Source organism: Python bivittatus, unplaced genomic scaffold (assembly GCF_059951505.1).
Source record: "Python bivittatus isolate LINGU-HERP-01145 unplaced genomic scaffold, Pbiv_v1 ctg000090_np1212, whole genome shotgun sequence".
NCBI lineage: Eukaryota > Metazoa > Chordata > Lepidosauria > Squamata > Pythonidae > Python > Python bivittatus.
In genome coordinates this window covers 6,411,708-6,435,355 of record NW_028277046.1, presented here as the reverse complement: position 1 = coordinate 6,435,355, position 23,648 = coordinate 6,411,708, and the positions used below count along the sequence as shown (strand labels likewise).

The 23,648-nt window shown below is 59.7% G+C and overlaps 3 protein-coding genes across 13 annotated transcripts; 2 read left to right on the top strand and 1 right to left on the bottom strand.

Moving 5' to 3' along the window:
- Positions 1-311: 311 nt before the first annotated feature.
- On the bottom strand, positions 312-9,831 carry LOC103057540 (chloride channel protein ClC-Kb). 6 transcript variants are annotated; one of them, XM_088136961.1, is made up of 20 exons: positions 8,730-9,831; positions 7,753-7,934; positions 7,360-7,488; positions 6,932-7,060; positions 6,385-6,524; positions 5,691-5,768; positions 5,406-5,484; positions 5,050-5,175; positions 4,520-4,604; positions 4,322-4,423; positions 3,820-3,904; positions 3,443-3,616; positions 3,078-3,147; positions 2,837-2,947; positions 2,480-2,693; positions 2,155-2,288; positions 1,831-1,931; positions 1,611-1,694; positions 1,268-1,354; positions 312-535 (listed from the first exon to the last, which is right to left on the bottom strand). In XM_088136961.1, the coding sequence occupies exons 1-20, from the start codon at positions 8,843-8,845 to the stop codon at positions 488-490; spliced, it is 2,274 nt and encodes a 757-aa protein (XP_087993087.1). In that variant the 5' UTR covers positions 8,846-9,831; the 3' UTR covers positions 312-487. The 6 variants fall into 6 exon arrangements, with proteins under 6 accessions (XP_087993087.1, XP_025030449.1, XP_087993089.1 ...); XM_025174681.2 differs by lacking the exon at positions 8,730-9,831 and adding an exon at positions 8,548-8,598; XM_088136963.1 differs by lacking the exon at positions 8,730-9,831 and adding an exon at positions 8,227-8,509 and having other exon boundaries at positions 7,753-8,026.
- Positions 9,832-10,031: 200 nt separating this feature from the next.
- On the top strand, positions 10,032-13,077 carry HSPB7 (heat shock protein family B (small) member 7). Its single transcript, XM_025174678.2, has 3 exons — positions 10,032-10,289; positions 11,137-11,270; positions 12,333-13,077. The coding sequence occupies exons 1-3, from the start codon at positions 10,211-10,213 to the stop codon at positions 12,516-12,518; spliced, it is 399 nt and encodes a 132-aa protein (XP_025030446.1). The 5' UTR covers positions 10,032-10,210; the 3' UTR covers positions 12,519-13,077.
- A 75-nt stretch (positions 13,078-13,152) lies between these two features.
- ZBTB17 (zinc finger and BTB domain containing 17) lies at positions 13,153-23,620 on the top strand. Of its 6 annotated transcripts, none has more exons than XM_088136959.1 (15): positions 13,153-13,283; positions 14,702-14,908; positions 15,708-15,887; positions 16,766-16,939; positions 17,519-17,641; positions 18,096-18,367; positions 19,058-19,200; positions 19,525-19,825; positions 19,935-20,022; positions 20,182-20,298; positions 21,325-21,445; positions 21,869-21,999; positions 22,148-22,363; positions 22,681-22,770; positions 23,089-23,620. In XM_088136959.1, exons 2-15 carry the CDS (start codon positions 14,704-14,706, stop codon positions 23,349-23,351), a joined length of 2,424 nt encoding a protein of 807 aa, XP_087993085.1. In that variant the 5' UTR covers positions 13,153-13,283; positions 14,702-14,703; the 3' UTR covers positions 23,352-23,620. The 6 variants fall into 6 exon arrangements, with proteins under 6 accessions (XP_087993085.1, XP_087993084.1, XP_087993083.1 ...); XM_088136958.1 differs by having other exon boundaries at positions 13,220-13,496; XM_088136957.1 differs by having other exon boundaries at positions 13,220-14,238.
- Positions 23,621-23,648: the final 28 nt, after the last annotated feature.

Below are 23,648 nucleotides of genomic sequence, written 5' to 3'. Positions count from 1 at the left end.
GGGTCTGTTCCAGCCTGACCGAAAGGCATTTCGCTGGGGTGACCCAGGAATAAAAGCAAGCAGGTTCCTTTTCCTAAGCTTGCTGTAGGAAAAAGACCAATGGGGAAACGAAGGGAACTGCCAGGCTAAGTGCCCCCTTCCTCCAAAAACCCATTCATATCACTCTAGACCCTACTCCAACACTTGCCAAAATGCCCCTTTCCCCACGCCGGGGAGAGACTCCAACCTTAGAGGAATTGAAACTACAGATTTTACCTTAGTAACTATTTCTAAAATGCCCACAGGAAAACTCTATTTCTAAAATGCCCAAAGGTTTAAAAAGCGCCTACATTTGCCACTTTTTCCATTTTTTTTTACTTCTGTTCATCTCAAGCTGATGCAGGTTGGAGAACAGGTCTTTCATTCGCAAACGATACCAGATCACGCAGACCACAGGAATGAAATACACGACTTCACCTCCTCGCACAGGCTTTGCTTTTCAGCGGCACTACTGCGCAGGCTTGGGATTTGCCAAGTCTTCGATGGCTTTCCTTAACTAAAGAAAAAGAAGAGGAAAGCTGCTGACGGAGCACAAAGGGGGTGCCCACCCTGCAAACCGTTTGGAACCAGCTCGCTGCTGTCTCTGAGGAAGGAGCCTCTGGACAGCTGCAAGGCTCATTTTGCTCTTAAGGAGCTCAATGGGGAGACCAGGCCCCCTTTTATTTTATTTTATTTTATTTTATTTTATTTTATTTTCACAACGGTCCTGTAAAGTAGGCATGCCCAAGAGTGCATGTCAGTTACAGCTGACAGTGGATCAGAAAGCGATTTCGACGCTCCGTCGCTCAACCGCTGCCTAAATTCGCTTGCGACAGAACCGGTATTCCAACCACCAGAATACTGTCTGAGGTGAAGCCAAACTGGACAGCAACAAAGAGCAAACCATCTCAAAACAACAAGATGCCAGCAGCAATCTTAAAACCCATTAGAAATGAAAAGCAGTTTTTCCAAAGAAGGTAGCACCAGAGGCCAGTTAGGAGCAGGGAGGGCGGAAAGCCCCCCTTCCCCCCCCCGAGAGAGAGAGAGAGAGAGAGAGGGGCTCGTTGGTGAAACTCACGTAAGACAGAGTTTCCCACCGACACTCAGCTCACAAAGCTCCCTCTGGCCTTCGGCTCAAGAGCCTCCAACGAGGCCAGGGTTGGCAGAGCAGCAGCCCCCAAGCCTCACTCCCCCAGAGGGAGGGGGATGGGATGGGGAACCGCCCTCCCGGGGGAGCCCAGACACTCACCTCCCTCCTGGTCACGATCCCCACCACTTTTCCCAGCTGGGTGACAAAAGCCCGCTGCAGGTTCAGCAGCTCAAAGAGGTGGTGGGCCTACAGGAGAGAGAACGGGCTCAACGTTCCTTCCCCAAGGGGGGAAGAGGCCCTCGGAAGGTCCTTGCCAGACATCGATGGTCCCCCCATTGGAAAGCTTGCCCTGGTCCTGTCCCACAGCTCTACAGAGGTGGCAGCTCCCTGCCTCCTCCTCTGCTGCCATGGCGCCTCAGCAGAGGAATGAGCCCCACTTCAGCCTCGCGGGTGACGCCATCAGACCGGGGCAACCGGTGCAGCGCTCAACCGTCCCACCTACCTGGTGCAGGGATGTCCACGGGGAGAGCTGCAGGGTCACGGGGCTGATGGTGCAGCCTTCTCCCAAAGTCCGGCCCGAGGGAGGCTGGAAGGGAGAAGCGCAGCGGTGGGCCCAGGGTGCAGCGAGAGAGGCGGGACCCCCCGCAGGTGGGCGGAGAACGCAGGGCCCTCCTGGAGAGCACGTTCTCTGCTCTTGCCAGAGGTCACCCTCTCTGACCCACCTCTTCCCCCTGCTCTTTCTGGGGCAGGCTGGCATCCTCACGGGTCTGGAGAAACTGGACGAGGTTGGCGCGCTGGATCACCCCCAGCAGCATCCGAGACTCTGTGGGAGAAAGGCAGCAGAGGGAGGGTGGGCTGAGCCCTGGGGCCCTCCCCCCAAACGGCCTCTGCCTTAGGGGCCAGGGTTCCCTGGAATCGTTTCCCCCACTGGTGCAGGGGTTGGGGGTGCTCCTGCTTGTGAAGACCCTCAGAAAGCAGTGCCCAGAACCCCCGCCAGACTGGCCTCCCCGTGGGACCCCCCCGCTGCTTTCGTAAAACTGCAGTACCAGCATTGTCTACCACGGGGTATTCCTGGGCGTCCGTCGTGGTGACCGCCTGGAGGATGTCATGAAAGGTGGCTTCCTGGGCCAGGATGACAAAATCGGTGTCCATGAACTCTTGCGTGGTGACCGTGTAGGATCTGGAAGGGAAACGGCGCTCACCAGACCAAAGGCTTTGTTGGGGCAGAACCCGGGCAGCAGGCAGGCCGGAGCGCTTGCGCTTCCGAAGCAAGGCCAGGCCAGAGGTGCTCTAGGCACGCGCAGAGTGCCCTGTTAACGGGCAGAATCCAAAGGCGGCCCTTCCAGCAGGCACTGAGGGAGGGCAGCTCACCCGATGTGCCTGCTCCGGATGCGGGGCAGGTACGGGAGCTTCTTGACAATGATGGTGCCGTCGTAGAAAGAGGGCTGGAACTTCTGGGCAATGGCGTTGGCGACCAGGACGGCCAGGAGCACAGGCAGGATGTGGGCGATCTGCCCTGTCATCTCGAACGCCAGCAGGGCGGTGGAGAGGCTGTGGGTGACCGAGCCGGAGAAGGCAGCTGCCCCTGTGGGGAAGAGCAGAGGGGTGGGGTGGGGTGGGCTGGGTCCTCCTCGGGACAGCCCCCAGCCAAGGCAGCAGCTTTGGCCCCCGGCAGCCCCCGCTCTTTCAGCGCTGCTCCCCGAGCGCCAAGGGGGCCTCCCAACATACCTGCCAGTGCATACGCCCCAGGGGTGATGGGGCTGGGGGGGCCCTCAGCGGTGATGCCCCCAGGGAAGACGAAAGCCGCAGCTTCACCCACCAAGCGCCCGATGGCAGCTCCTGGGAGGGCAGAGACAAAGATCATCTCTCCCACCGGTGCCCTGGCCCTTTGACCCCGGCCCACTGAACCGGACAGGCCAGCTTCTCCGGAGGCCGAAAGCAGCGACGGAGAGAAAGTGGAAGCCCTCACCGTAAATGAAGACGGGCATGAAGTATCCAGCAGGCATGGGCATGGTGGTGGCCAAGATCAGCATCCAGAACTGCAAGGGCAAAAAGGCTCAACGCTAGCAGCCCAACCTCTGAGAGCACGGGCCCGCTGTGGCCGGCCGACAATTCATCCCATGCCGTTGGGCAGCGAAGCAGAGGATTGATGGTGAGACCCAAGGGAGAAGTCAGAACAACTGGAAGAACCTCTGCAAGCCCAAAAGAGGCAGCGTGTGCCCACGAGGACGGAGGAGACCCAGCCCTCAGGCAGCTCCAGGGCAGGGACTGCGGAGGCCCTGCGAGCCAGGCACAGGGAGGTTCCCTGGAGGAAGCCCCCGACACCACACGCACCTTCATCACCAGGAAGACAGACAGCGTGCCAAAGATGGTGATGCTCGGGTCTGACCACTCCTGCCACAGATTGGAGGGGTCCACCTGGGGAGGCCTCTCCAGCGATGCATTCTGGGAAAGGACACTCCAGGTGCGGTTGTCAAGGAGGGAGGTGAGCAGCTCCTTCATGCTCAGCTGCAAAGGGGAAAGGCGACGCCTGGGAAAAGGACCCACCTTCTGCCCCCTCTGCCCCATGGCAGAGAGGGGCCGGCAGCTTCCCCCCCTGCCCCTGCCACTGCCCCTGCCCCTCTGGCTTTGCCACCCACGGCAAGGCTGCCCTAGAGGAGACACAACAGCACTCCGTACATTTTCCCGCATGCTCAATGGCTGATAGTTACCCTGGAGGCCATGAATTGTCCCAGGCTAAGTGGGAAGGTGATGGAGGACAGCAGGAAGGCCACCAGCACAGAGTAAAGGGGCTTCCTGCAAAAGAAGGCCCAAAGGTCACCTCTGGCAAGGAAAGGGAGGCAGGGATTTCACCCAGAAGCCACAGGTTACGCCTCGTTGAAAGAGTCTGGGCCGGGGCAGACGCGGACAGGCTGTTTGCCCCATTGGAGGCAAATCTTGCGATGGGGAAGCAGAGAAAGCTTTAGAGGTGAGTCTGAGATTAAAGAGTTTGGAATAGCTTGGAAGCTGGGCTCCGATTCCCTTCCACAGAACTGAAAACTTGGGGGCACTCTAAACTGCTGGCAAACAGAGGTGGTCTCCCCGGTAAGCCACCTTCTCCAGTCAGTCCATTCCTGCTCGGGAAGCCTCCTCCGCTTCGCAAAGCCGACAACCAGCATGTCCCCAGGAGGCATCCGAGGCACTCTGGAGAGCTGCCTTCTCACGGCTACTTACTCCATGGCCAGCAGCCTGGCGGTGAAGGGGTTCCTCCGGACGTAGCCCAGGAACCAGCGCTGGCAGAAGAGGTAGGCGCAGCTCAGCAGGCCGCAGATCACGCTGCAAGGAAGAGAGGAGGCCTCCCAGCTTGCAAGGGGCTCTTGCTGCTGCATCCCGCCTCCCACCACCCTGACCGCACGGGGACCCCCTCCTCACCCTAGGAACATGAAGAAAACGGTCTCCGGCAGGTCAAAGGGGAAATCAATCTTAAAGCTGGTCTTGAAGAGGGCCATGATGGTTTCTGGAAAGCAGGAGCGCAGAGGCTGAGGGGGTCTGACTCTGCGCTCCTGGGGCCCCTTCCCCTTTCCCAGCATCTCCCCCAGCCCCCGCCCCGGCCAAGGAGCCCCATTGGAAGGGGCAGAGCTTGGTGTAATTCTAGGAGCGCATCCAGTCTGTCCTACGGCTAAGCACAACCTGGAAACTCTGAAGCGGCACGGGCTGCCCCCGCTCACTGCGGGCCCTGGAGCTGAGGCAGCTGCACGCGGCAGACAGAGACGGAGGGAAGGGTCTCTGCCAGCCGGTCGCCCCAACCGCAGCCAGAGTCAGCAGCTAACCTTGACTTTGAGGTGAGCGTCAGAGACTCCTCGGGTGCACTGCCTCTGGCAAGCACCCCCCGCGCCCCCCGACAGAGACAGAGCGGCCGAAGTTCAGCCTGCAGGGGGCCATCTGGCCGCTCGCTCCCCCACCTTGTTCGCTATTGAAAACGGCCAGCAGGCGAAACATGAAGGCACCACAAGTCGCCGAGAAGAAGCCCCTCCAGTAATCCCGGACTGCAAAGTGGGAGGAGGTGACCTCGATGCTGAAGAGGACACCTGCCGGGACAGCAACGGGGGGCCCAGGGTCAGCCCCGGCTCGCAAGGCCCCAAATCCATCAGCCCAGCAACTCCCCGGCTCCTTCCCAGTTCGGCCAGCTCCGGGCCCAGTTTTGCCTCCCGCTCGATGCGTGAACGCTCTCCGTCCCCAGAAAAGCCCCGTCTGTAAAGGGACTTTGCCAGAAACAGAAGCACAATTCCAGCTACGACTGCGCGCAACTATGTCTTACCGCTGATGGGTGCCCCAAAGACAGTTGCCACGCCCACGGCCGCTCCTGCCACCAGCATCTCGTTTTGCTTGCTTTTATTCTAGGAGAAAGAAAGACACACCCGCTGGACCTGCCGAGTCTCCCTCACAGCAGCAGTCCTGGCAGGCAGGCCCCGGGAGCCCAGCCAGCAGCAACAAGCGGCCAGTCCGCTCGTCACGACCGGCCCTCTCTGGGCCCCTCCAGCCCTTGGCTGCCACCGGGCTCCCGGCCCATCCCGGGAGGGCAGCCTTGCCTCCTCGGCCATACCTCGTACTCCCCGCAAACGCTTGTCCGAATCTTCCCCAGGTAGGCGGCAATCATGCTGGAGAGGTGTACAAAGGGCCCCTAGAGAAAGCAGAGGCCGTGCAGAAGAATTATGACGACAAAGAGGACAACCTGAAAGGCTCTGATGGGGTTGCTCAGAGAGGAGGGAGGGCTGCCAAAAAAGCCCCCCCCATCGATCTGCAGCCTCTCCCAACGGCCCCCCAGGCAGGAGGTTTCAGGAGCGCCACATCTGCTGACTCCTGAGCCAAGGATGATCTGCCCTTAAAGGTCTGAGAAGAATTTTTCCCCTAAACATTCAGCCAGCTGTGTTGGGCTGACCCTGGTGGGATTTGCCTCCTCTTTGCTGGCCTGTTTCTGCGCATTCTTCCTCCAGAAAGGCTGGGAGGGACCCTTCGCTTCCCGCTGCCGTGACCCAGGCCCTCCTTCCACTCTTGGACTGGGGCACCTTCATTACCCAAACCCTTTTTCAGAAGGGCGCTGGCCAGGCAGTCCTGGGGTGGAGGCAACAACTGAAGGTTCCCCTCCAGACGCCCAACTCTTTCCTCCGCTCTCTGGAGCTGCACCTCAGGACACCCTTCCCTTCCGAAAAATTCCGGCTTCCCTTTCTCCTTGCAAAGGCTGGCCCTGTCAAACAAGGGAGGCAACGCTTGAAGAGCAGGGGAGACCCTCAACCTACCACTTTCCCAAGGAAGATGGTGCTTCCGCAGGCGAGGGTGCAGGTCAGCCCCACGACTTTGGCCCCAAAATTCTCTATGGCCAAATACTCCTCCAGGATGACACCAGTCAGGATGGTCTTGAGCTCGGGGATCCCAGAGCCTGGTGGAGAGGGCACAGCAGTCTCTCCCTGCTCCTGTCCAGCTGGCAGGACTCCCCCAGGGTCCGATGCCCAACCCCAGCTTGCGTTCCCTCGGGGTTTCTTGTGGGCTTGGGTGTGGTTCACTTAGGCTTCCGTCTATGGGGAACTAGGTTAGATGAGGAGCCAGACTAGCTTTCGTCAGCCAGCTTCCTTTCCGGGAGAAGAACAAGGGCAACAGATGGAAGAAGGGAAACGTTTACGCTTCCAGAAAGCCCCAACATACTAACGGTAGCCACCTTTCTCTCCTCCTCCTCTCATCCAGGCGTGGGACAAGGGAAGAAGGTTGCTTCGCAGTCCGGGGACTGGAACTGGGCAGATTCAGCATCAAAACTACCAGTGGCTGACAATGGCCTCCATCCCGCCTCACCTCCAGCGTGCTGGGTAATGCTCTGCGCAAAGCCCGTGGAAAAAGCCGAGAGCGCAACTGGGTACATGGTCCAGGAGAGGAACTTCAGCACTGGGTAGCCCCCAACCTCTTGGTAAAGCCATACGTGCGCTGGAGAGTCCAAAGAGAAGTTAAGGAGGCTGGGAACTGAAGCGTCACTAAGCACACGAGCACAAGAGCCGTTGGCCACTGCGGCTTCCCAGTCTCACGGCTTCCCGTCGGCACGGCTGCCTTTCATCCCGATGCTCAACCCTGCGTGGAGCTGTCTAACCCCCTCTTAAAACCGATGCCCCTCACGGCACCTTGTGGCGCGGTGTTCTGCTGTCTGAATCTCTTGCCCCTCAAAGTCTAGCCGGGGGTGGGGATGGAAGGCGTCCCCCGAAGAGGGATTCCACAGGGCAGAAGCTCACCGCTGGCAACCCTGGAAACAGTGAAGTCCATGGCGAAGCTGACCAGCGCCATGATGACGCCCAGGGCAAAGAGGAAATACCAATCGTCCCCTACGCGGAAAAGCTGCCGCTTGATGCACTCCAGGCAACCTGCAGAGGGCAGCAGAGGCCTGGGGATTAAGGATCCCGGGGAAAGAGACTTTTCTTGCCCCAGCTTCATGCTTCTCTGGAGTTTTTGCCTCCCCCACCCCGCCCTAGGGATCAACTGGCCTTTCCGTTGCGCCTCCTGTGGAAGGAGCAAGGCAGAAGAAGAGGCCGAAGGGTCACTATCACTGGGGAAACACCAACATCTGGAGCACCCCCTCCCACGTGCCACAAAGGGGGAGCCACTCTGTTGGCTGGGCAGGCTCCTACCGTGCACCTTCCGCCGGGCTTTTGGCCAGGGCCTCCAGCTCTCTTCCCAGGGCAGGAGGACGTTCTTCTCGTTCTCGGCTTTCTCTCCGCTAGCTCTCTCTGGCCTTTCTGCAGCCATGCCCGGAGGCTGGGGCCACGCAGTCAGTGGAAATGCCGGATTTGGCTGAGGAGGAGGAAGACGTCTGCGGGCACAAAGACGAGGAGTCACCCGCTGCCTCCCTCCACAGCTGAGGGGCACCGTCGACCCTCTCCCTGAAACTGGAACGCAGAAGTCCTGAAACAGGTGAAACGAAAAGGAAAGTGCCCCCTGGACACACTCAAGAGGGCCCTTCTCTTCCCTCCTCCAAGACAGTCCTTGGCGCGGCACACGCAGACAGCCTGTTAACCTGCAAAGGGGAGATGCTCCACCCAAAGCAGCCTGCCTCGAACAGTGCGCAAAAGGGCCAAACCTCACACGAACCTGCGAAGACCCACCTGTGCGTCAGCACTCCTTAATCCCCCCCCAGCTCAAACACAGCCCAGTCTCCTTCAGCGCAGCAGAAGCCAGCTAGCCCGGCTGCCCCTCAAAGGCCCCGACTGCGACCTGAGCTCAGCCGGCTCAGGGTGTGCATGCGTGACAGCCGCCTGCTGCTCCTGGGCCAGGCAACTCCTGCGGAACCTGCTTTGTCTGCATCTGCACCGACCAGATCCAGTGCGCGCAGACGCCCGTCTCTCTGGCCCTCCCTGTTCTCCACACCTCTCTCCCTCCCTCCCCCCTCCGACCTCTAACCATCCAGAACCCTCTCTGGGACCCACAGGAAAAGTCCTCCAGCAAGCACGTTCCGGCTACAGCCGGCCTTCTCACCAAGCAGCACCGGGGGGGGGGGGGGAGTGGGCAGGCAGGCAGCTGGCAACTGGCCCCATTTGGCTGGCTGCCCACCCTGCCACCCACACCCCCAAGGGCCATTGGTTTCAGTCACAATCCCATTTAGGCTCACCTCCTAAGGTTCAGCTCAGCCCTCGGGGGTGCAGAACCGGGACCAGAAGGGCCAGTTGCTGGGGGGGGCGCCACCCCTTCCTCCCAAAAGGACCTGGCCAGGAGCAGGGCCAGCATTTGCAATGCCAGGCCTGGCTGGCAGCCTCAGGGAGACCCCCTTCTGGTCCTTGGGGGCCAAGTGGTCGGAGACTCAGCCCGGGTGCCCTTGAGCCATCCCTCTGGGGCCAGCAAGAAAAGCAGGCGGGCAGCTACTCAGCACCTTTTTGTAACTGCGCCACTGTGTGCAGCCTCTGGGGAGGGGACAGGCAATGGGGCCCCTGGCCTGCTGTAGGTAAGAGAGCTCACGGGGAGAGGCTGAGTGCCAAGCCTGCAGGGCAGGGAAGCCCACGTACTCCATGGCGAGCTCAGAGGGCCGTTCCAGCAGCAAGGGAAACAAAGATGTGAACCCCCCCTCGAAGTCAGGAAGCATCAGCACGTGCTCCCCATATAGCCTCCCAAGTCCTAAATGGGGCATGCCTTCTGAGCTCAGATGTGGAGAGGGGCTTCCAGGATGGTCTCTCTGTCTGGGGTGCCCCCGGGCCCCCTCTCCTGTTCCCAGACTCAGGAAGTGGAGCCAAGGGCCAGAACGCGATGGGCAATGGGCCAAGCTGAGCTGGGAGGGCCCTCTGGGGCTTGTTCCGTGGGGAGGAAAGGAGGGCGCTGGAAGTCCAGGCTGCCAGGGGTCAAGAATGACTCAGGCAGCCCTAAGAGGATGGTGACTAAGCAGCTGCGTTTAGCTCCAAGCTGCCCCCAGCCAGCTTCCGCAGACAGGCTGTGCAATGCCTGCCAGCAGGGCCTGGTCCCCGTTGCCATCTTCTGCGCAGAGGCCCCACCCCGGGCAGGGGGGCCTGGGCGTGGCCCTCCGAGCAGCCTGGGAAACAAACCCCAGCAGGGGAAAACTGGGAACCCCTCTTCGGGCTGGGGAGGAGGGTGGAGCGAGCAGGGCCCTGGGCTCTTCCCTCCTCCTTCAGGACGCTTCCCCGCTGGGGCTTTCCAAGCCACGTTCTCCCCTTCCTTGCAGGAAGGCCAGTCCTGCTGCCAGTCAGGCGGATGATCCAGTCACGTTAGAATGCAGATCACCAGCCTCCCCTCCCGCCTCCCTCTGTTTATTTGAAGCCCCCGCAGGTGGGAAACTTTCCAGAAGCATTGGCAGCATCCTGCAGGACACCCTAAATTTAGACTCTCCGACAAGACCCCTGGAAGGCGGCCGAGCAGCTCTGAGGCTTTTAAAGGCTCCGCAGCTGCTCGGGTGGCTCTGTCGGGTGAGACTCGCTGGGAACAACTTCCGGGGGGGCAGCACCAACCGCTCCCTGTTGGCAGGCAGGAAGACGAGCCTGGACGGAGGGTCCCCAGCTCCTCCAGCACCGATCCACTTGGACACCCACCCTTCGGCACCCTTGCCCGTCTTCTTGGCAGAACAGAACCAGGCAGGCAGCTGGTCCCATGGAGAAGGCCCACGGAATATTCGACAATACGCTGGGGGGCTTCCTGAGGCCCCATCCAGAGCCCCGAAGCTTCTCAGGCAAGTGGGGAGAGAGGGCTGAACAGGCAGCCTCTGACCTAGTATTCCCCTGACTGCTGTGGTGGAAGATGGTCTCCCCTAGCTCTTGTCTAGCCAGGTCCACGGTCGAGGCTCCTACTTGAAGCTGAGTGACCCCAGAGCGGAGATGCCACCATTTTGGCTGTTTATGGTAAAGTCCTTCTCGTTTACACCAACTTCATTCCTGGGATGAGATCCCCCGTGTGTGGCCTGGTTGCAGTCGTTAAAGGCAGAGGAGCACCAAGGAGTCTTCTCTGACCTGCTACACCCCACCCACAAAGGCGAGCAAAGACAGCTCGGTCTTCCCCGTGAGCCACAGGGTCGCTGTCCTGAATGGGACTCAGAGATCCGGGAACGGACCTAGCAAAGATTCCAGAGATGCCGGGGGAGGGGGGGAATGGGCAGTTGATATGGCGGAGAGGTGGCTTGAAATCCAATTTGTTACAGGCCCGGTCGCTTCAGGAGCGCGTTGGCCACGGGTCCTTTGGGTCCTTCTCGACATCAGGCTGCTTCGAGCTCCAAGCCAGTTTGCGCTCTTCTGGGACGGGGGCCACCACCTCCCCGGGCGGGATCCTCAGAGCTGACTTAGTAGCCCAGCAGTTCCTCTCTGGCCCTGCCAGCACTCCCAGCCCCAATGCAGCCTCTGGCCCGTACAGCATCCCAAACAGCAGCTGCAAGCAGAGCCGCCCAGGAAGCCTAACAGAGCAAGAGCAGCCGCAGATGGCGCAGCCCGTTTGCCCCAGTACCCTGCCCTCGAACGTACCCTTCACCAGCAAATGTGTCCCGGTGCTGGAATCAGGAATTCACAGAATTTCCATTCTCCCCACAGGCCGGGCTGGCGGGATGGGAAACATCAAGACCTTGGGGGATACGTACCAGTTTGTGGTGGATGTCAGTGACTTCTCCCCCGAAGATATTATTATTACCACATCAAAAAACCAGATTGAAGTGCGTGCTGAGAAGGTGAGTGGCTGCTGCTGAGCTGCGCCCAGTCTTTGAGAGAACCAGAGCCGCTTTTAGGGCAGAGCTGAGCTGTCTGGCGGGGGCTGAGGGGTGGGGTAGCCCCAAGATGCCTGGCTGAGAAAAGCCGAGGCAGCTGCTCCTTGGACCCATAGCTGTGGGGAGTTGCTTTCCCTGAACTTCAGGGTCTCTGCCTGTCACATGAGCATCACAGTGTCGTCCCGCTGCAGAAATTAACAAGAAAAGGGAGTTACAAAATGGAACTTTTTTTGTCGTTTGCCCGTAAACGGAAAAAGATTCACGTGCCGGACACCCAACAAGCAAACTTTTTTTTCCTCAGAAGCTAAATAATGCCGAGACAGCTTATAAGGTATTATGTATTGGTCCTCAGAAAGTTGGGAATTACAATTATATCGCAAACAGCAGCCGCATATATAACGCAAAGTTTCGAATTCACGCTAGAAACAGGCTACTGACTAACAAACAAACAAACTCCTTGGTTTCCCATTTGCCAGGGGTGCCACGTGAGAAACCAGCAGTTGCCTTGGTCTGCAAGGCTCGCTGATATCCTCTGAGAAGTGCCCCCCGTCCCACCAAAGACACCGTGGATGTGCCGCCTTGGGATTTAACAGAGCAAAACCCTCTGTAGGCAAGGGACTCTGGCAGCCGTGATCACGGCTGTCTCAAGAAACGCGGCCAAAGGGACCTGCAGGAAAGGAGGCTCCCTGCCTCCTCCCAGGTGCCCCTCAGACTATGCTGGGTACGCACACGGTGGTGGGAACACCGTGTCCCGGATACCCCAGGTTGACCCGGGAGGCCTTTCTCCTGATACGTGCAGCCCCTCTGGAGGCCAGTCTGGCAAAAGAAGGGGCCTTCGTGGGCCAAGCCACCTCTGCCACAGTTTCGACAGGGTCGCCAGATCCCACTTTGTGGAGATTCAGGGACAGGCTGCACCTTATTTTACCAGCCAGGCCACTGAGGCTTGGGAAGAGCCATTTCCATCAACTTTCACGATTCGACCTCTTGTGGCCCTAACTGCTCTCTTTGTCCTCCTCCCACGGACAGCTAGCAGCCGACGGGACCATCATCAACACGTTCACCCACAAGTGCCAGCTCCCCGAAGACGTGGACCCCACATCGGTCACCTCCACCCTGGGGGCCGACGGCTCCCTGACCATCAAGGCAAGGAGAGGCCCGGCCAAACAGCCCGAGCAAGTGCAGCAGACGTTCCGGACTGAAATTAAGATCTGAGCTCCGGGAGCAGTTCGGGCAAGCGGGCAGGGAGTCAGGCTGGTGTGGGTGGGGGCGGAAAGCAGATCTGCCCTTGGTGTTCTCCTCCGTCAACAAGAGATGTTTTGTTTGCTGTCTGTGGTTGAAGGTTAAAGGGATGCGGGCGGCGAAGGGCCTGAGCGGGCCAGAGCTGCCCCTCCCCTTCGAAAACAGAAAGAAGGCCGCTGCTTTCTGCCAGCAGGAACACCAAAGCCGGAGCTGCGTTTTCCGCTCTGTAGCCACCGTCTTAATGTTTTTGAGTGCTGAAGGGACATACTGCTGGAAAAACAAAAAAAGAGAGGACGGTGATATGAAATTTATGCGGCAAGGGGTCAATCCCACAGCGGAGCTTCCTTCTGGGGAACGTATTTGGGATTACTGTTTACTGATTGCTTCAAGTTAAAATGTTACACGTTAATGTGCCGTGCCGCGTTCGGCATCTTCCCTTCCCCGCTGCCTTTGCGCCCCCCTCCAAATCCAGCTACATCCACAAATGAAAATGTTGAGGAGAAAGAATGATGCATAAACGTTTAAACTTTAATCATACAAAGAGACGTCCTTGCGAGTCGCGCACCGCTTTGGCCCTGTGAATGCCCGTGTCCCGGGGAGGAGGTTCGCGAAAGAACAGGGAGCCAGCCTTTGTCCTTGTGCTGAATCCAGCACACACACACACACGCACGCACAGACACACAAACGCGCGCAGCCTTCCGAGGGCCAAGGGCTCGGGAAAGAGACAACAGGGAAGAAGTGAGTCATGCTCTGGAAATAGACCGCGCCGACAAAGGACAGACGGCCCGAGGAAGACTCGCCAAGCGGGGCAGGGGCGGCCCAGGCCTCTGGGGCAGGAGGAGGCTCCTCTTCGGGGCCGGGCCGGGCCGGGCCGGCAGGTCCAGCCCCAGCCCCAGCCCGGAATTCCGCCCAAACGGGTGGCAAGGCCGTCCCCGGCGCGCCCCCAGGCAGGTCGGAAGCCAGGCCGCGAAGGCCCGGCGGCCCCCTCGCCGGCTCAGGGGGAGAGGGCGTCCCGGGGCGGGGCGGGGCGGGCCGCGGGGGCCCTTCGCCGTTCGAGAAGGCCCGCTCCGCGCCAGCCGCGGTCGCCCTGCGCGGGGAGGGGCGCCGGAGGTCCGTCGGGGCGCCCGGCTGGGGGGCCTCTCTGGCGGCCCGCCCGGCGACACCTGGCGCCGCTCCGCGGGCGCTGGGCGAGGCTGTTTACAGGATCCACACAGCCGCCCGGAGCGGTGTTGGCGCAACACGGGGCCGGCCCAGAGGTCGCCGCGCCCTGCCGCAGCTGCTGGGGGCCGGCCCTGAGGAGGCGGCGAGGGCGGCCGCGGTTACCTCAGCCCCAGCCCGGACGAGGGCCGCGGCGGGCTCCGCGGAGGCTTCGAGGCCTCGCCGGCCTGGGCGGGGCTGCTCCCGGCGCGCCGCCTGCCTCTGGTGTCATGGCGGCGGGGCTGTCGCCCCGCCCGCCTCCGGAGGCCGCCGCCGCCAACGCCGCGCGAGGCGTAACGCGCCTGCGCGCAGAGCCCGAGCAGGGGAAGCGGGGCCGGCCCGTGGCGCCTGCGCGCGTCGTGCCGGGGAAAGAGGGCACCGGCCGCGGTAACGCCGCTTCCGCCCGGCCCCAAAATGGCGGCGCCCTTTGTCTGTTCCGTGTCACCATGAGCGCCGCCGCCGCCGCCGGGATTATGTGACGCGCCTGGGATGGCAGGTGCGGGGTCAGGAGGGCAGGGGGCGCCCGCGGGCCCTCTCCGCCCGCCCAGCGTCGGGGCCGGGGAGCCGAGAGCGGGGCCGGGCGGGCGGCTGTCCCCGGGGCTGGGGCGGGCAGCGCCGGGATCGGGCGAAGAGGCGCGGCGAAGAGCGGCGCGGCAGCCCCTCGGGATCGCGCGGAGGGCCGGGGCGCGGCTGCCGTCCTCCTCCCGACGGGCGCGGGAGGGCCGGGCAGCGCGGCAGCTGTCAGGCGCGGAGGCAGCCTCGCCGGGGATGCGGGAGGGACGCGATGCAGCCTTCCCGCGGGCCGCCCCCCTCCGGCCGCACAACAGCCTTCCAGGGTAGGCCAGGCTCGGGGGCCGTCCGGGGAGCTCGGGGGCCCGGCCCGGCCGCCTCCCCCCGGGCAGGCGGCGGTGCGGGGTCGGGCGAGGCCGCGCGGGACACGCTGCCGCCTCTCCCCCCAGCCATGGACTTCCCGCAGCACAGCCAGCAAGTCCTGGAGCAGCTGAACCAGCAGCGGCAGCTGGGCCTGCTGTGCGACTGCACCTTCGTGGTGGACGGCATCGACTTCAAGGCGCACAAGGCGGTGCTGGCGGCCTGCAGCGAGTACTTCAGGATGCTCTTCGTGGACCAGAAGGACGTGGTGCACCTGGACATCAGCAACGCGGCAGGTGGGGCCTCCCACGGGGGGAGGAGCCCCTTCCCCGGCCCCCTTACCGGGCTGGTTTCCCCAAGGGCAGCGCCCCCGCCTCCTCCGAGGCACGTTTAGCAGCAGGCGGGCGAGGACCCAGAGACGGGGTCTCCCAGGTCCTGTCCGGTGCTCAAACTGCTCCGCCCCCTTCCTGGAGGGGCCGAATGCGCTGAGGGGCCTGGTCTCCCTCCTCCTTGAGCCAGAGGGGACCGGCCCCTGTTGAGCAAGCAAGCCACTTTGCACGCTTCTGCCACAGCTCCTGCCTGAAGGAGGAGAGCGTGGAACTTTTTTCCTTCTCCAAAAATTCTAAAAAGCACCAGTTCTAAAAAGCACTGGCAGAACGAATCCTTCGTATCCCATATGCTGACATGGGGTGCAGCAATGGCTGTAGGAAAGAACCGGTAACTCACACAGGGGAGGGCCTAATCTGTGAACGGAGGACCTACCTGCAGATGCAGGATGTCAGGGCGAGGGGCCGGCTGGAGGAGTCCGGCAGCCTTGGTGAGAAGCAGGACGTGAGCCCCAGGGGCCCGCCCTAGGGCCAGGCAGCCACCGGTCCCGCTTTTCACACAGTAGCTGCAGAAGCTAAATAGAGCCCCCAGGTTCCCAGGCACTCTAGCTTACAGCAGCATCACCAACCGGCGATAACAGAAGCCAGGCGGGGGGCCGAGGCAAACCTTGGAATTCGCTCCTGTGCTTTGGAGGCGCCCTGAAGCGGTGAGGGAGGGGCCGGGTCTGTGGCTGCCGCCTGGCACTCCCCTCCTCGGTGTGCACTGCAGGTCTGGAGCAGGTGCTGGAGTTCATGTACACGGCCAAGCTGACTCTGAGCTCGGAGAACGTGGAGGACGTCCTGGCTGTGGGCAGCTTCCTTCAAATGCAGGAGATCGTCCAGGCCTGCAACACGCTGAGGGCCCTCTCGGCACCCACGGGAGCTAGCCCGGAGACCCCAGCAGTGGCTGGTAGGGCACTTTCTTATTGTGGGGCTGGGTTCCCTCCCTCGCTTCCGGGACCTGGGCCTGCGGGAGGGGAGCCATTGTCTCCAACCAGGCCCAGGAAACCTCTGCAGCTCCCCCCCCACCGGCAAGGTCGAAGGGACATCTTTTCCACGGGGTGGGGGTGCTTCTGGTTGGGGGGAAAGAGGGGGGACTGCTCGTCCTTGTGGGAGGCTGGCTGAAGCGTTACGGCCTTTGGAAAACACGGGGACGCGCCAGCACCACAAATGCCTGGCAACGTGCAGGACCCGACTTCCTTGCTTTGAGGCCGGCGGGAGGTTGCTCAGGTGGCAAAGCAGGGGTTGGCTTTGCTCTCCTGGCCTCAAAGCACCCTCGGCTTCGGTGCGTTGGAAGCATAAAACGATGGAGGTGACGCGCACCATATGGGCTTGCCCACGCTGGTTTTCTTTTGGTGTGGGATTCCTAAGTCTCTTAAGATGGTTCTGGGTAGAGTAATATGGTTTAAGGATGTGAATGTGAATCTGAATTACATGCTGGAAATTTGGGATCTATCATTATATAAAGAACTATGGATCTGCTGAGCCAGAAAATGTACGCTTTTACAGTGAACAGATAGGACCACCCAGGACTGACAATCTTGGGCTGATAAGACGCCCACTTCCTTCTGCCTATGAACTAGATACGGGCAAACGCAGGGGTCTGCAAATGGCCGCCCTGAGACCACAGAACACGTGCCAGTGGCAACTATTGCCACTGCAGGAGGACCACAGTGGGCTAGACAAGACCTTGGGAGTGGTCGCCACTGTGGGGGAGCTTCTCCCTGGGTTTGTGGCCAGAGGTGTCAGTGGTCACAGCTGGCTTGGCTTCCTCTCTCTCCATCCCAGGGCAGGAGAAAAGAGCCAACGGCAGGCATAAAGGGGAGTTGGAAGCTCCCGGGGAGCACGAGGAGCCCCCACCGGCCTCCTCCGGCAGCCTCCAGCGGGCCGAAGTAACCAGTCCTGCAGAGGCACCGAAGGAAGAGGCAGCGGAGGGGGACCGCGCAGCTGGCAAAAGGCCAGGTAAGGGCCAGGGGCCCGTTCTCGATTACCTACTGGGCATGGAGCACAGTTGCAAGGTTGGTGGGAAAAGGTGCTGGAGAACAGGCAATTTCAGCAGCAGCAGCAGCAGCAGCAGCAGCAGCAGCTTTTTTTCTTGTGCATGGAACATCCTTCCTGGTTTCTCCCAAGTCTCAAGAGAACTGAAACATTTCAAATAGGTCTTGCTTCCTTGGGATAAGCTGAGAATGATGTTGATGCGAGTTCCACAGGAACTATATCCCGCCTGAGACCTTTCCTTCTCAGTTCCCCGATATCTCCCACTGACCAGTTTTATTGGACAGTCTGTTGGGTCTACCAGAAGACAAGGATGTCTCTCTTTCTCTCCTTTTGCCATAACGTTAAACACCTTTATTCTATTTTCTATTGCTTTTTTCCCTAAGCTAAAACTCTCCAAGACTTCATGGAAACGTCCCCACTCTGCCCCTGAGAGTGACCTCATTTCCTTGCTCTCCTGAAGCCTCCTTTCCTGCTTCCCTGCTCCTCAAGCCTGCTTGTTTCTCGATGGTGCTGCCATCTTTGTGACGGTCCCCTTCTTTCCAGATACAGACAAAGCGGGGGAAGATGTGAATGAGGGACAGCCGGAGGAGCTGCAGTTAGGCGTTCCCCCCACTGAAGAAAACCGCCAGACCTCCAGAGCTCTTCCCACTAGGACCAGGGAGGCTGGTGAGCACCAAGGCAGGGACGTGAGGTTACGGAGAGAAAAAAATCTGCCACGCCTCAGTGCCCAAGGGAGGCGTGCAAAATGTTTTGAGGTCAGGCAATGGAATGACAGTGGAAAGGTTATGCTAAGCACAGAACGCCTCTCGTGCCCAACGTGCAAAGCCTGAAAGCAGAGCCACCAACCTCCTTTGGGTGATCTAGGCGATCTCCCTGTTGACTTAAGTTCTGAGGAGGTGATAATTACACAGTCCAAGGATGGTTCTGTGTGTAGCCTTTATAGGTCTGGTCTTGAGACCTTCTTATCAGAACAGGCTGGCTGTTCTCTGGTGCAGTTTCTGGAAGAGGCCCGTAAACGCAAAGGAGCAGGGCTGTGAGCTCCCAGATGGCCTTGGGGCGGTCTCAGGAAGCAGCCGCCTCTTTTCCCTGTCAGCTCAGTCTTGCCTCCTTGCTCCTCCAGAACCTTCAATGCCGAAAGTCCCTGCCGAGATGGAGGTGGAGCTGGAAGGCCGCGAAGAGGAAGAAGATCCACCCTCTGAGGCGGAGGGGCATGGCAAGAAAGCAGAGCCCAAAGCCACCAGGCTGCCCAATGGCAGCATTCCCGAGGAGACCGAGTCTGGGGGCACTGACTCTGGGCAGGAGAACGTGGGGGAGGCCAGGCTACTGCGCTCAGGAACATACAGCGACAGGACAGAGTCGAAAACGTATGGCTCAGTGACCCACAAGTGCGAGGTGAGTTGCAGGTGCATTAATCGCATCAGGAAAGAGTAGAAATGTTGAAGGAGAAGAACCGTTCCCAAAGCATCAGATTCGTGGGACAAAGCAAAAGCCACCTGGGAGAGCCCACAGTCTGGTGGCAAAGCTCCTTTGGCGGAAACAAGACATTCCCTGGCTGGTTGGCAGCTTCAGGTGGAAGGTCAGCAAGAGCAGATGGTAGCGGTACCCTTGCTCAGTCAAAAAGGGCAAATGGCCCAAGCAGGTTGGAGGCCCTTTTCCTCCATTTTGGAAGATGCGTCCGGCTGGTCTTCTCATCCACTGCTCTGGGCGAGTATGGGTTTGCAGCCCCACTTTCTTTCTGAGACCAAATTCTCACTGCTCTCTGCCCCCAAACTGGGAAAAGGTTTCATCTGGCGTTTGTGTTTTTTTCGATGCCTTTCCTGGAGTCCAGCACTACAGATGGGAGAAATCCCAACTCTCAACCGTTGGCCTTTCTTTTGCCTGGGCAGAGAGTGGAAAGTAGGTGCTGCCTGGAGACGCTGAGCTTCACTGGGTTGGCAGAGGGGCACACGGGCAGGTAGCAAAGAGTTCCAGCAGGGAAGCACCGAGCAAGCGAAGCCGGGTGAGCGCTTGAGGGGCAGGCCGGCCCGTGGGTTGGACAGCCTGGCGAGGGCGGGCCAGCAGTGCCTCTCCTTCCTCCTGCAGGACTGCGGAAAGGAGTTCACCCACACGGGAAACTTCAAGCGCCACATCCGCATCCACACGGGAGAGAAGCCCTTCTCCTGCCGAGAATGCAGCAAGGCCTTTTCTGACCCAGCGGCCTGCAAAGCGCACGAGAAGACGCACAGGTGTGATGGTGGGCGAAGGGGGGCGCCAGCTGATGGCCTTCCAACTTTGCTTGGGAAGCAAACAAGAACCGCTGACTGCAGCTGCTGGAGGGAGACCACGTGACGCCAGTCCCTCCCGGCTCTGCCCAAGTGGCTCCAATCCCGTGCCGAGAAAACCCAGGACTGTCTCAGCCGGTGGCTGTTGGTGGTCTCCCGGGGCAAGCTGATCCACGACCCCTTCCTCGCTCTCTGCTCTCTTCCTAGCCCAGCCACTGAGCGGGCTCTCGAGGGCTCGTCTGGCTGTGCTGAGGCAGTCGTCAATGCCTGCCTCTTCCTACATTGCAGCCCGCTCAAGCCGTACAGCTGCGAGGAGTGTGGCAAGAGCTACCGCCTTATCAGCCTGCTGAACCTGCACAAGAAGCGCCACACGGGGGAGGCCAGGTACCGCTGTGAGGACTGCGGGAAGCTCTTCACCACCTCAGGCAACCTGAAGCGCCACCAGCTGGTACACAGCGGGGAGAAGCCCTACCAGTGCGACTACTGTGGCCGTTCCTTCTCCGACCCCACCTCCAAAATGCGGCACCTTGAAACACACGACACTGACAAAGAGCACCAGTGCCCTCACTGCGAGAAGATGTTCAACCAGGTGAGAGCGGGTAGGGGCTGCCGCCACCCCTGCTGGACCCTGCCTGGGGGAGGCTATGCGCATGCCGCAGCCTGCGTGCTCACCATCCGCTTGTCGCGACTGCCGGCAGGTGGGAAACCTCAAGGCCCACTTGAAGATCCACATTGCCGACGGGCCCCTGAAATGCCGTGAATGTGGGAAGCAGTTCACTACCTCAGGTACGGCGGGTCCGGCCGAGGGCCAGCTACCTTGAGGCCGGAGAGCAGGGTGGGCACAGGCCCCGCCCCGGAAGCGGGCTCACTCGGGCCGGGCACTGAGGCAGCTTCCCACGGCAGGCAGCCTCCAAGCGGCTGTGCCCTTCTCCTTCCTCCCCACAGGTAACTTGAAGCGCCACCTGCGCATCCACAGCGGGGAGAAGCCGTACATCTGCGTGCACTGCCAGCGCCAGTTTGCTGACCCAGGAGCTCTCCAGCGCCACGTCCGCATCCACACAGGTTAGTTTCGAGCCCCGGGCTGGCTGGCACGCAGGGCCTCCGAGGAGACAACGGCTGGCCCTCCAGAGAGCTCCCCGATGGCAGCAACAGCCTCTCTCTGCCACAGATCCTGGAGCTGAATTGCAAGAAACCACCAGGCTCCCCAGCAACCTGGGTGCGGCGCCTGGAGCTTTCCAGCCCGGAGTTGGGTGCTGGCGGAGGGCATTTCCTCATCTGATCCCTGCCAGCCAGCCTCGTCTCTGGAGGCAGGCAGGCAGGCAGGGAAAGGGCAGAAGGGCTGGCTCACAGACGGCCGGTCTGCAGCCAAGACTAGTACCCAAGTCAAGGATTTTCTTCGAGACCTACAAAAAGGGTATATCGATAGCCAAGTTTTTAAACAAACATTTTTACTTTAAGTTTTTGTGGTACAGCATTCTGAACACAGAAAAAAAGCCCTTGTTCTCCAAACTCAGCTGTACTGTGGGAGGTTCAATAATGCTGAACATAAGTTTCTTTTTGAGGTTAGATTTCCTTATTTTTTCAAAATACACTCACATTATTCTGATCCTTGTTGCTTTGTGATGCTGTAACCCTGAAAAATTCAGCAAAAGTCCTCCACTTATGTCTTATTTGTGTCCCAAATATCTTATTATTTTGAACCTTTCCATTTCTGAAAAAAGTGTGAAAATCTCCACTTTTATCCTCATCAAAACTCTTTTGTGGCACAGAATTTCTGGAAAATGCACACAATCTTTTATTTTCTTGGTTGTAGTTTTCATATCCTGGACCCGCTGTCATGGTTAACGTTTCTTTTGAAGCATTGGACATCTTTAGAATTTCTTAAAAACACTTTTCTGGTCTTTTACGTTTATCTACCTTTTCTTCTGCTAAATTTCTGAACAATGCAGAAATCTCACACTTTCCCACACGGGGACTGTTGTGTGCTGTCCAGGGGCGCCTGCTCTGCCAGACTGGGTAATGACGCCCAAGGGTCAGGATGCCCTTGATCCGAGAACGGGGGTCTGCCACACACCTCTCTCTCCCCAGGTGAGAAGCCTTGCCAGTGCATGATCTGCGGAAAGGCCTTTACCCAGGCCAGTTCTCTAATAGCTCACGTGCGCCAGCACACCGGGGAAAAGCCCTACGTCTGCGAACGCTGCGGCAAAAGGTGAGGGGGTTCCTGCAAGCTTTGCTGCCCCCCACGTCCCTCCTGGAACCAATCTGTCAGCCAGCTCCTATCACCCCCTTGCTTTCAAGTGGATCTTCTCCAGGCCGGCTTGCTTGACAGAGGAACGGCACCGAATGCCGGGGTTTTCTTCCGTTCCTGGGGAAGGGCAGCCGTGGCATCAGTTGGCTGTTTGGCATGTGCTTGGCTGGTCGGGGTCTGGGCTGCTGCACAGACACCGCTGTGAACTGGGAAGCTGCCAGAGGCTCTTTCGCTCATGTGCCCTCCTGAACAGAATGAGGCCTGACTATCCTCGCAGTCTCTGCAGAACAGGCACAGATGCCACGGACCTCGCAAAGTTACCGGGAGGCGGTGGGATACCCGCCTGCTGTTTGCGATCCTGTGACCCAGCTCCTCCCCTTGCAGATTTGTCCAGTCCAGCCAGCTGGCCAACCACATCCGCCACCACGACAACATTCGCCCTCACAAGTGCAGTGTCTGCAGCAAAGCTTTCGTCAACGTGGGCGATCTGTCCAAGCACATCATCATCCACACAGGTGAGCGGCGGGAGCCTGCAGCCTCGCCCTGCGCGCAGGCTGCTAGCCAGCCAGCTGGACCACAGGCCCTTCCGCCCCGAGTCCTGAGCTGCTTAAGAAGCAGCAGGCGCCCAGCCCCGCTCACACAGCCCTGCCTCAATTCCACCAGGTGAAAAGCCGTTCCTGTGCGACAAGTGTGGCCGGGGCTTCAACCGGGTGGATAACCTCCGTTCCCACGTCAAGACGGTTCACCAAGGCAAAGCAGGGATGAAGCTCCTGGAGCCCAGTGAAGGCGAGGAGCTCAACATTGTCACCGTGGCCTCGGATGAGATGGTGACCCTGGCCACGGAAGCCCTGGCCGCCACGGCGGTCACTCAGCTCACTGGTGAGGAGAGGGAAACTGCCGCTGCCCCCCCCCTTTGTTTTTGACTGGCTGAGTGAGGCCTACGAAATCTAGGTTTTACACCCCTGGCAAATGAAACGTTTTCAGAAATCTGAAAAACTGAATTGTTAAGTCCAAATTTCTCTGGTCTAATGAAGTGGGGGGGCATAATTTTGTTGAGCATTCCCTACCTTGCCCCACGTCCTACCGTTTTCAGTTCTTCCCCAGACCTGGGGACGGGCGACGTGCTCTGTGGGGAGGCTGAGTGGCCAGCCACACCTTACCTGGGCGCGATCTTGACCGGGCTGTCCTCTCCTTAGTCGTCCCTGTAGCAGCTCCGGTCACAGCCGACGAGACGGAAGCGCTGAAGGCAGAGATCACCAAGGCCGTGAAACAAGTCCAAGAGGCAGGTGCGTGAGCCGCCCCTCGGCTTCTTTTGGGGGCCTTGCAGGCCAGGCAACCTCTCCCCAGGAGCTGGTTAAAACAAGTCTGCCACAGGGGGGCAGCACCTGACCAGGCAAAAGGTTTTGCTTGGCCTTTTCCCTCCTGGGTTACCTTGAGAGCAAAGGGATGCAGAAATCTGCTTCTGAAACAGAAAACATTCTTTTAATCAACGGGTGGACTCTGGCTTCACGCTGGATATTTGGACCTTTTCTTGACGGAGGAAAGGGAACGGGGGGAGACAGGGTGCCCAGAAACTAAGTCTTCCCGTATGGCTGTCATTCCAGACCCCAACACCCAAATCCTCTACGCCTGCGATTCCTGCGGAGAGAAGTTCCTAGATGCCAACAGCCTGGCTCAGCACGTGCGCATTCACACAGCCCAAGCCCTGGTCATGTTCCAGGCAGACACAGACTTTTACCAACAGTACAGCACTACCACCGCCTGGCACGGCGAGCAGGTCATCCCATCCGGGGAGCTCCTCTTCCGGGCACGGGATGGGAGCGATGCATCGCCAGCCTTGCCAGAGACACCGCAGGCTGGAGAGTGACGGGAGATGCTGCTCAGCCTCAAGACTGATGCCAAAAGCAGAACTCCTGCGTCAGCTTGGGGAGCACCCCTCGTCCCCTGCAAAAGGACTGGAAAGGCTCTGCTCCAACCAGCCGCAGCCTCCCCCCCTCTGAACTTTCTGGCATCGCTCACAGACCGCTATTTAAAGCCACGAGTGCTACATAAGACTGATGTAAAAAAAAATATTTCTGTATTGGAGAGACTACATCTGCATTAATACTGAGAAGAAATAAAGGCTGTTATTTTCTATGTTCAGAATTACAAACTGGCTTGGCTG

What these genes read in the sequence shown, in the direction of transcription:
- LOC103057540 (XM_088136961.1), bottom strand. Translation starts at nt 8,845, where the DNA reads ATGCTGGCCCTGCTCCTGGCCAGGTCCTTTTGGGAGGAAGGGGTGGCG. An exon ending in CATTACCCAGCACGCTGGAG is followed by an intron (nt 6,525 to 6,931) that starts GTGAGGCGGGAT and finishes CCTCTCCACCAG; the next exon opens with GCTCTGGGATCCCCGAGCTC. An exon ending in CTGTCTTCCTGGTGATGAAG is followed by an intron (nt 3,148 to 3,442) that starts GTGCGTGTGGTG and finishes TTGCCCTTGCAG; the next exon opens with TTCTGGATGCTGATCTTGGC.
- HSPB7 (XM_025174678.2), top strand. Translation starts at nt 10,211, where the DNA reads ATGGAGAAGGCCCACGGAATATTCGACAATACGCTGGGGGGCTTCCTG. An exon ending in AGAGCCCCGAAGCTTCTCAG is followed by an intron (nt 10,290 to 11,136) that starts GCAAGTGGGGAG and finishes TTCTCCCCACAG; the next exon opens with GCCGGGCTGGCGGGATGGGA. An exon ending in TTGAAGTGCGTGCTGAGAAG is followed by an intron (nt 11,271 to 12,332) that starts GTGAGTGGCTGC and finishes TCCCACGGACAG; the next exon opens with CTAGCAGCCGACGGGACCAT.
- ZBTB17 (XM_015890322.3), top strand. Translation starts at nt 14,527, where the DNA reads ATGCAGCCTTCCCGCGGGCCGCCCCCCTCCGGCCGCACAACAGCCTTC. An exon ending in CACTAGGACCAGGGAGGCTG is followed by an intron (nt 17,642 to 18,095) that starts GTGAGCACCAAG and finishes TTGCTCCTCCAG; the next exon opens with AACCTTCAATGCCGAAAGTC. An exon ending in CAGTGACCCACAAGTGCGAG is followed by an intron (nt 18,368 to 19,057) that starts GTGAGTTGCAGG and finishes TTCCTCCTGCAG; the next exon opens with GACTGCGGAAAGGAGTTCAC.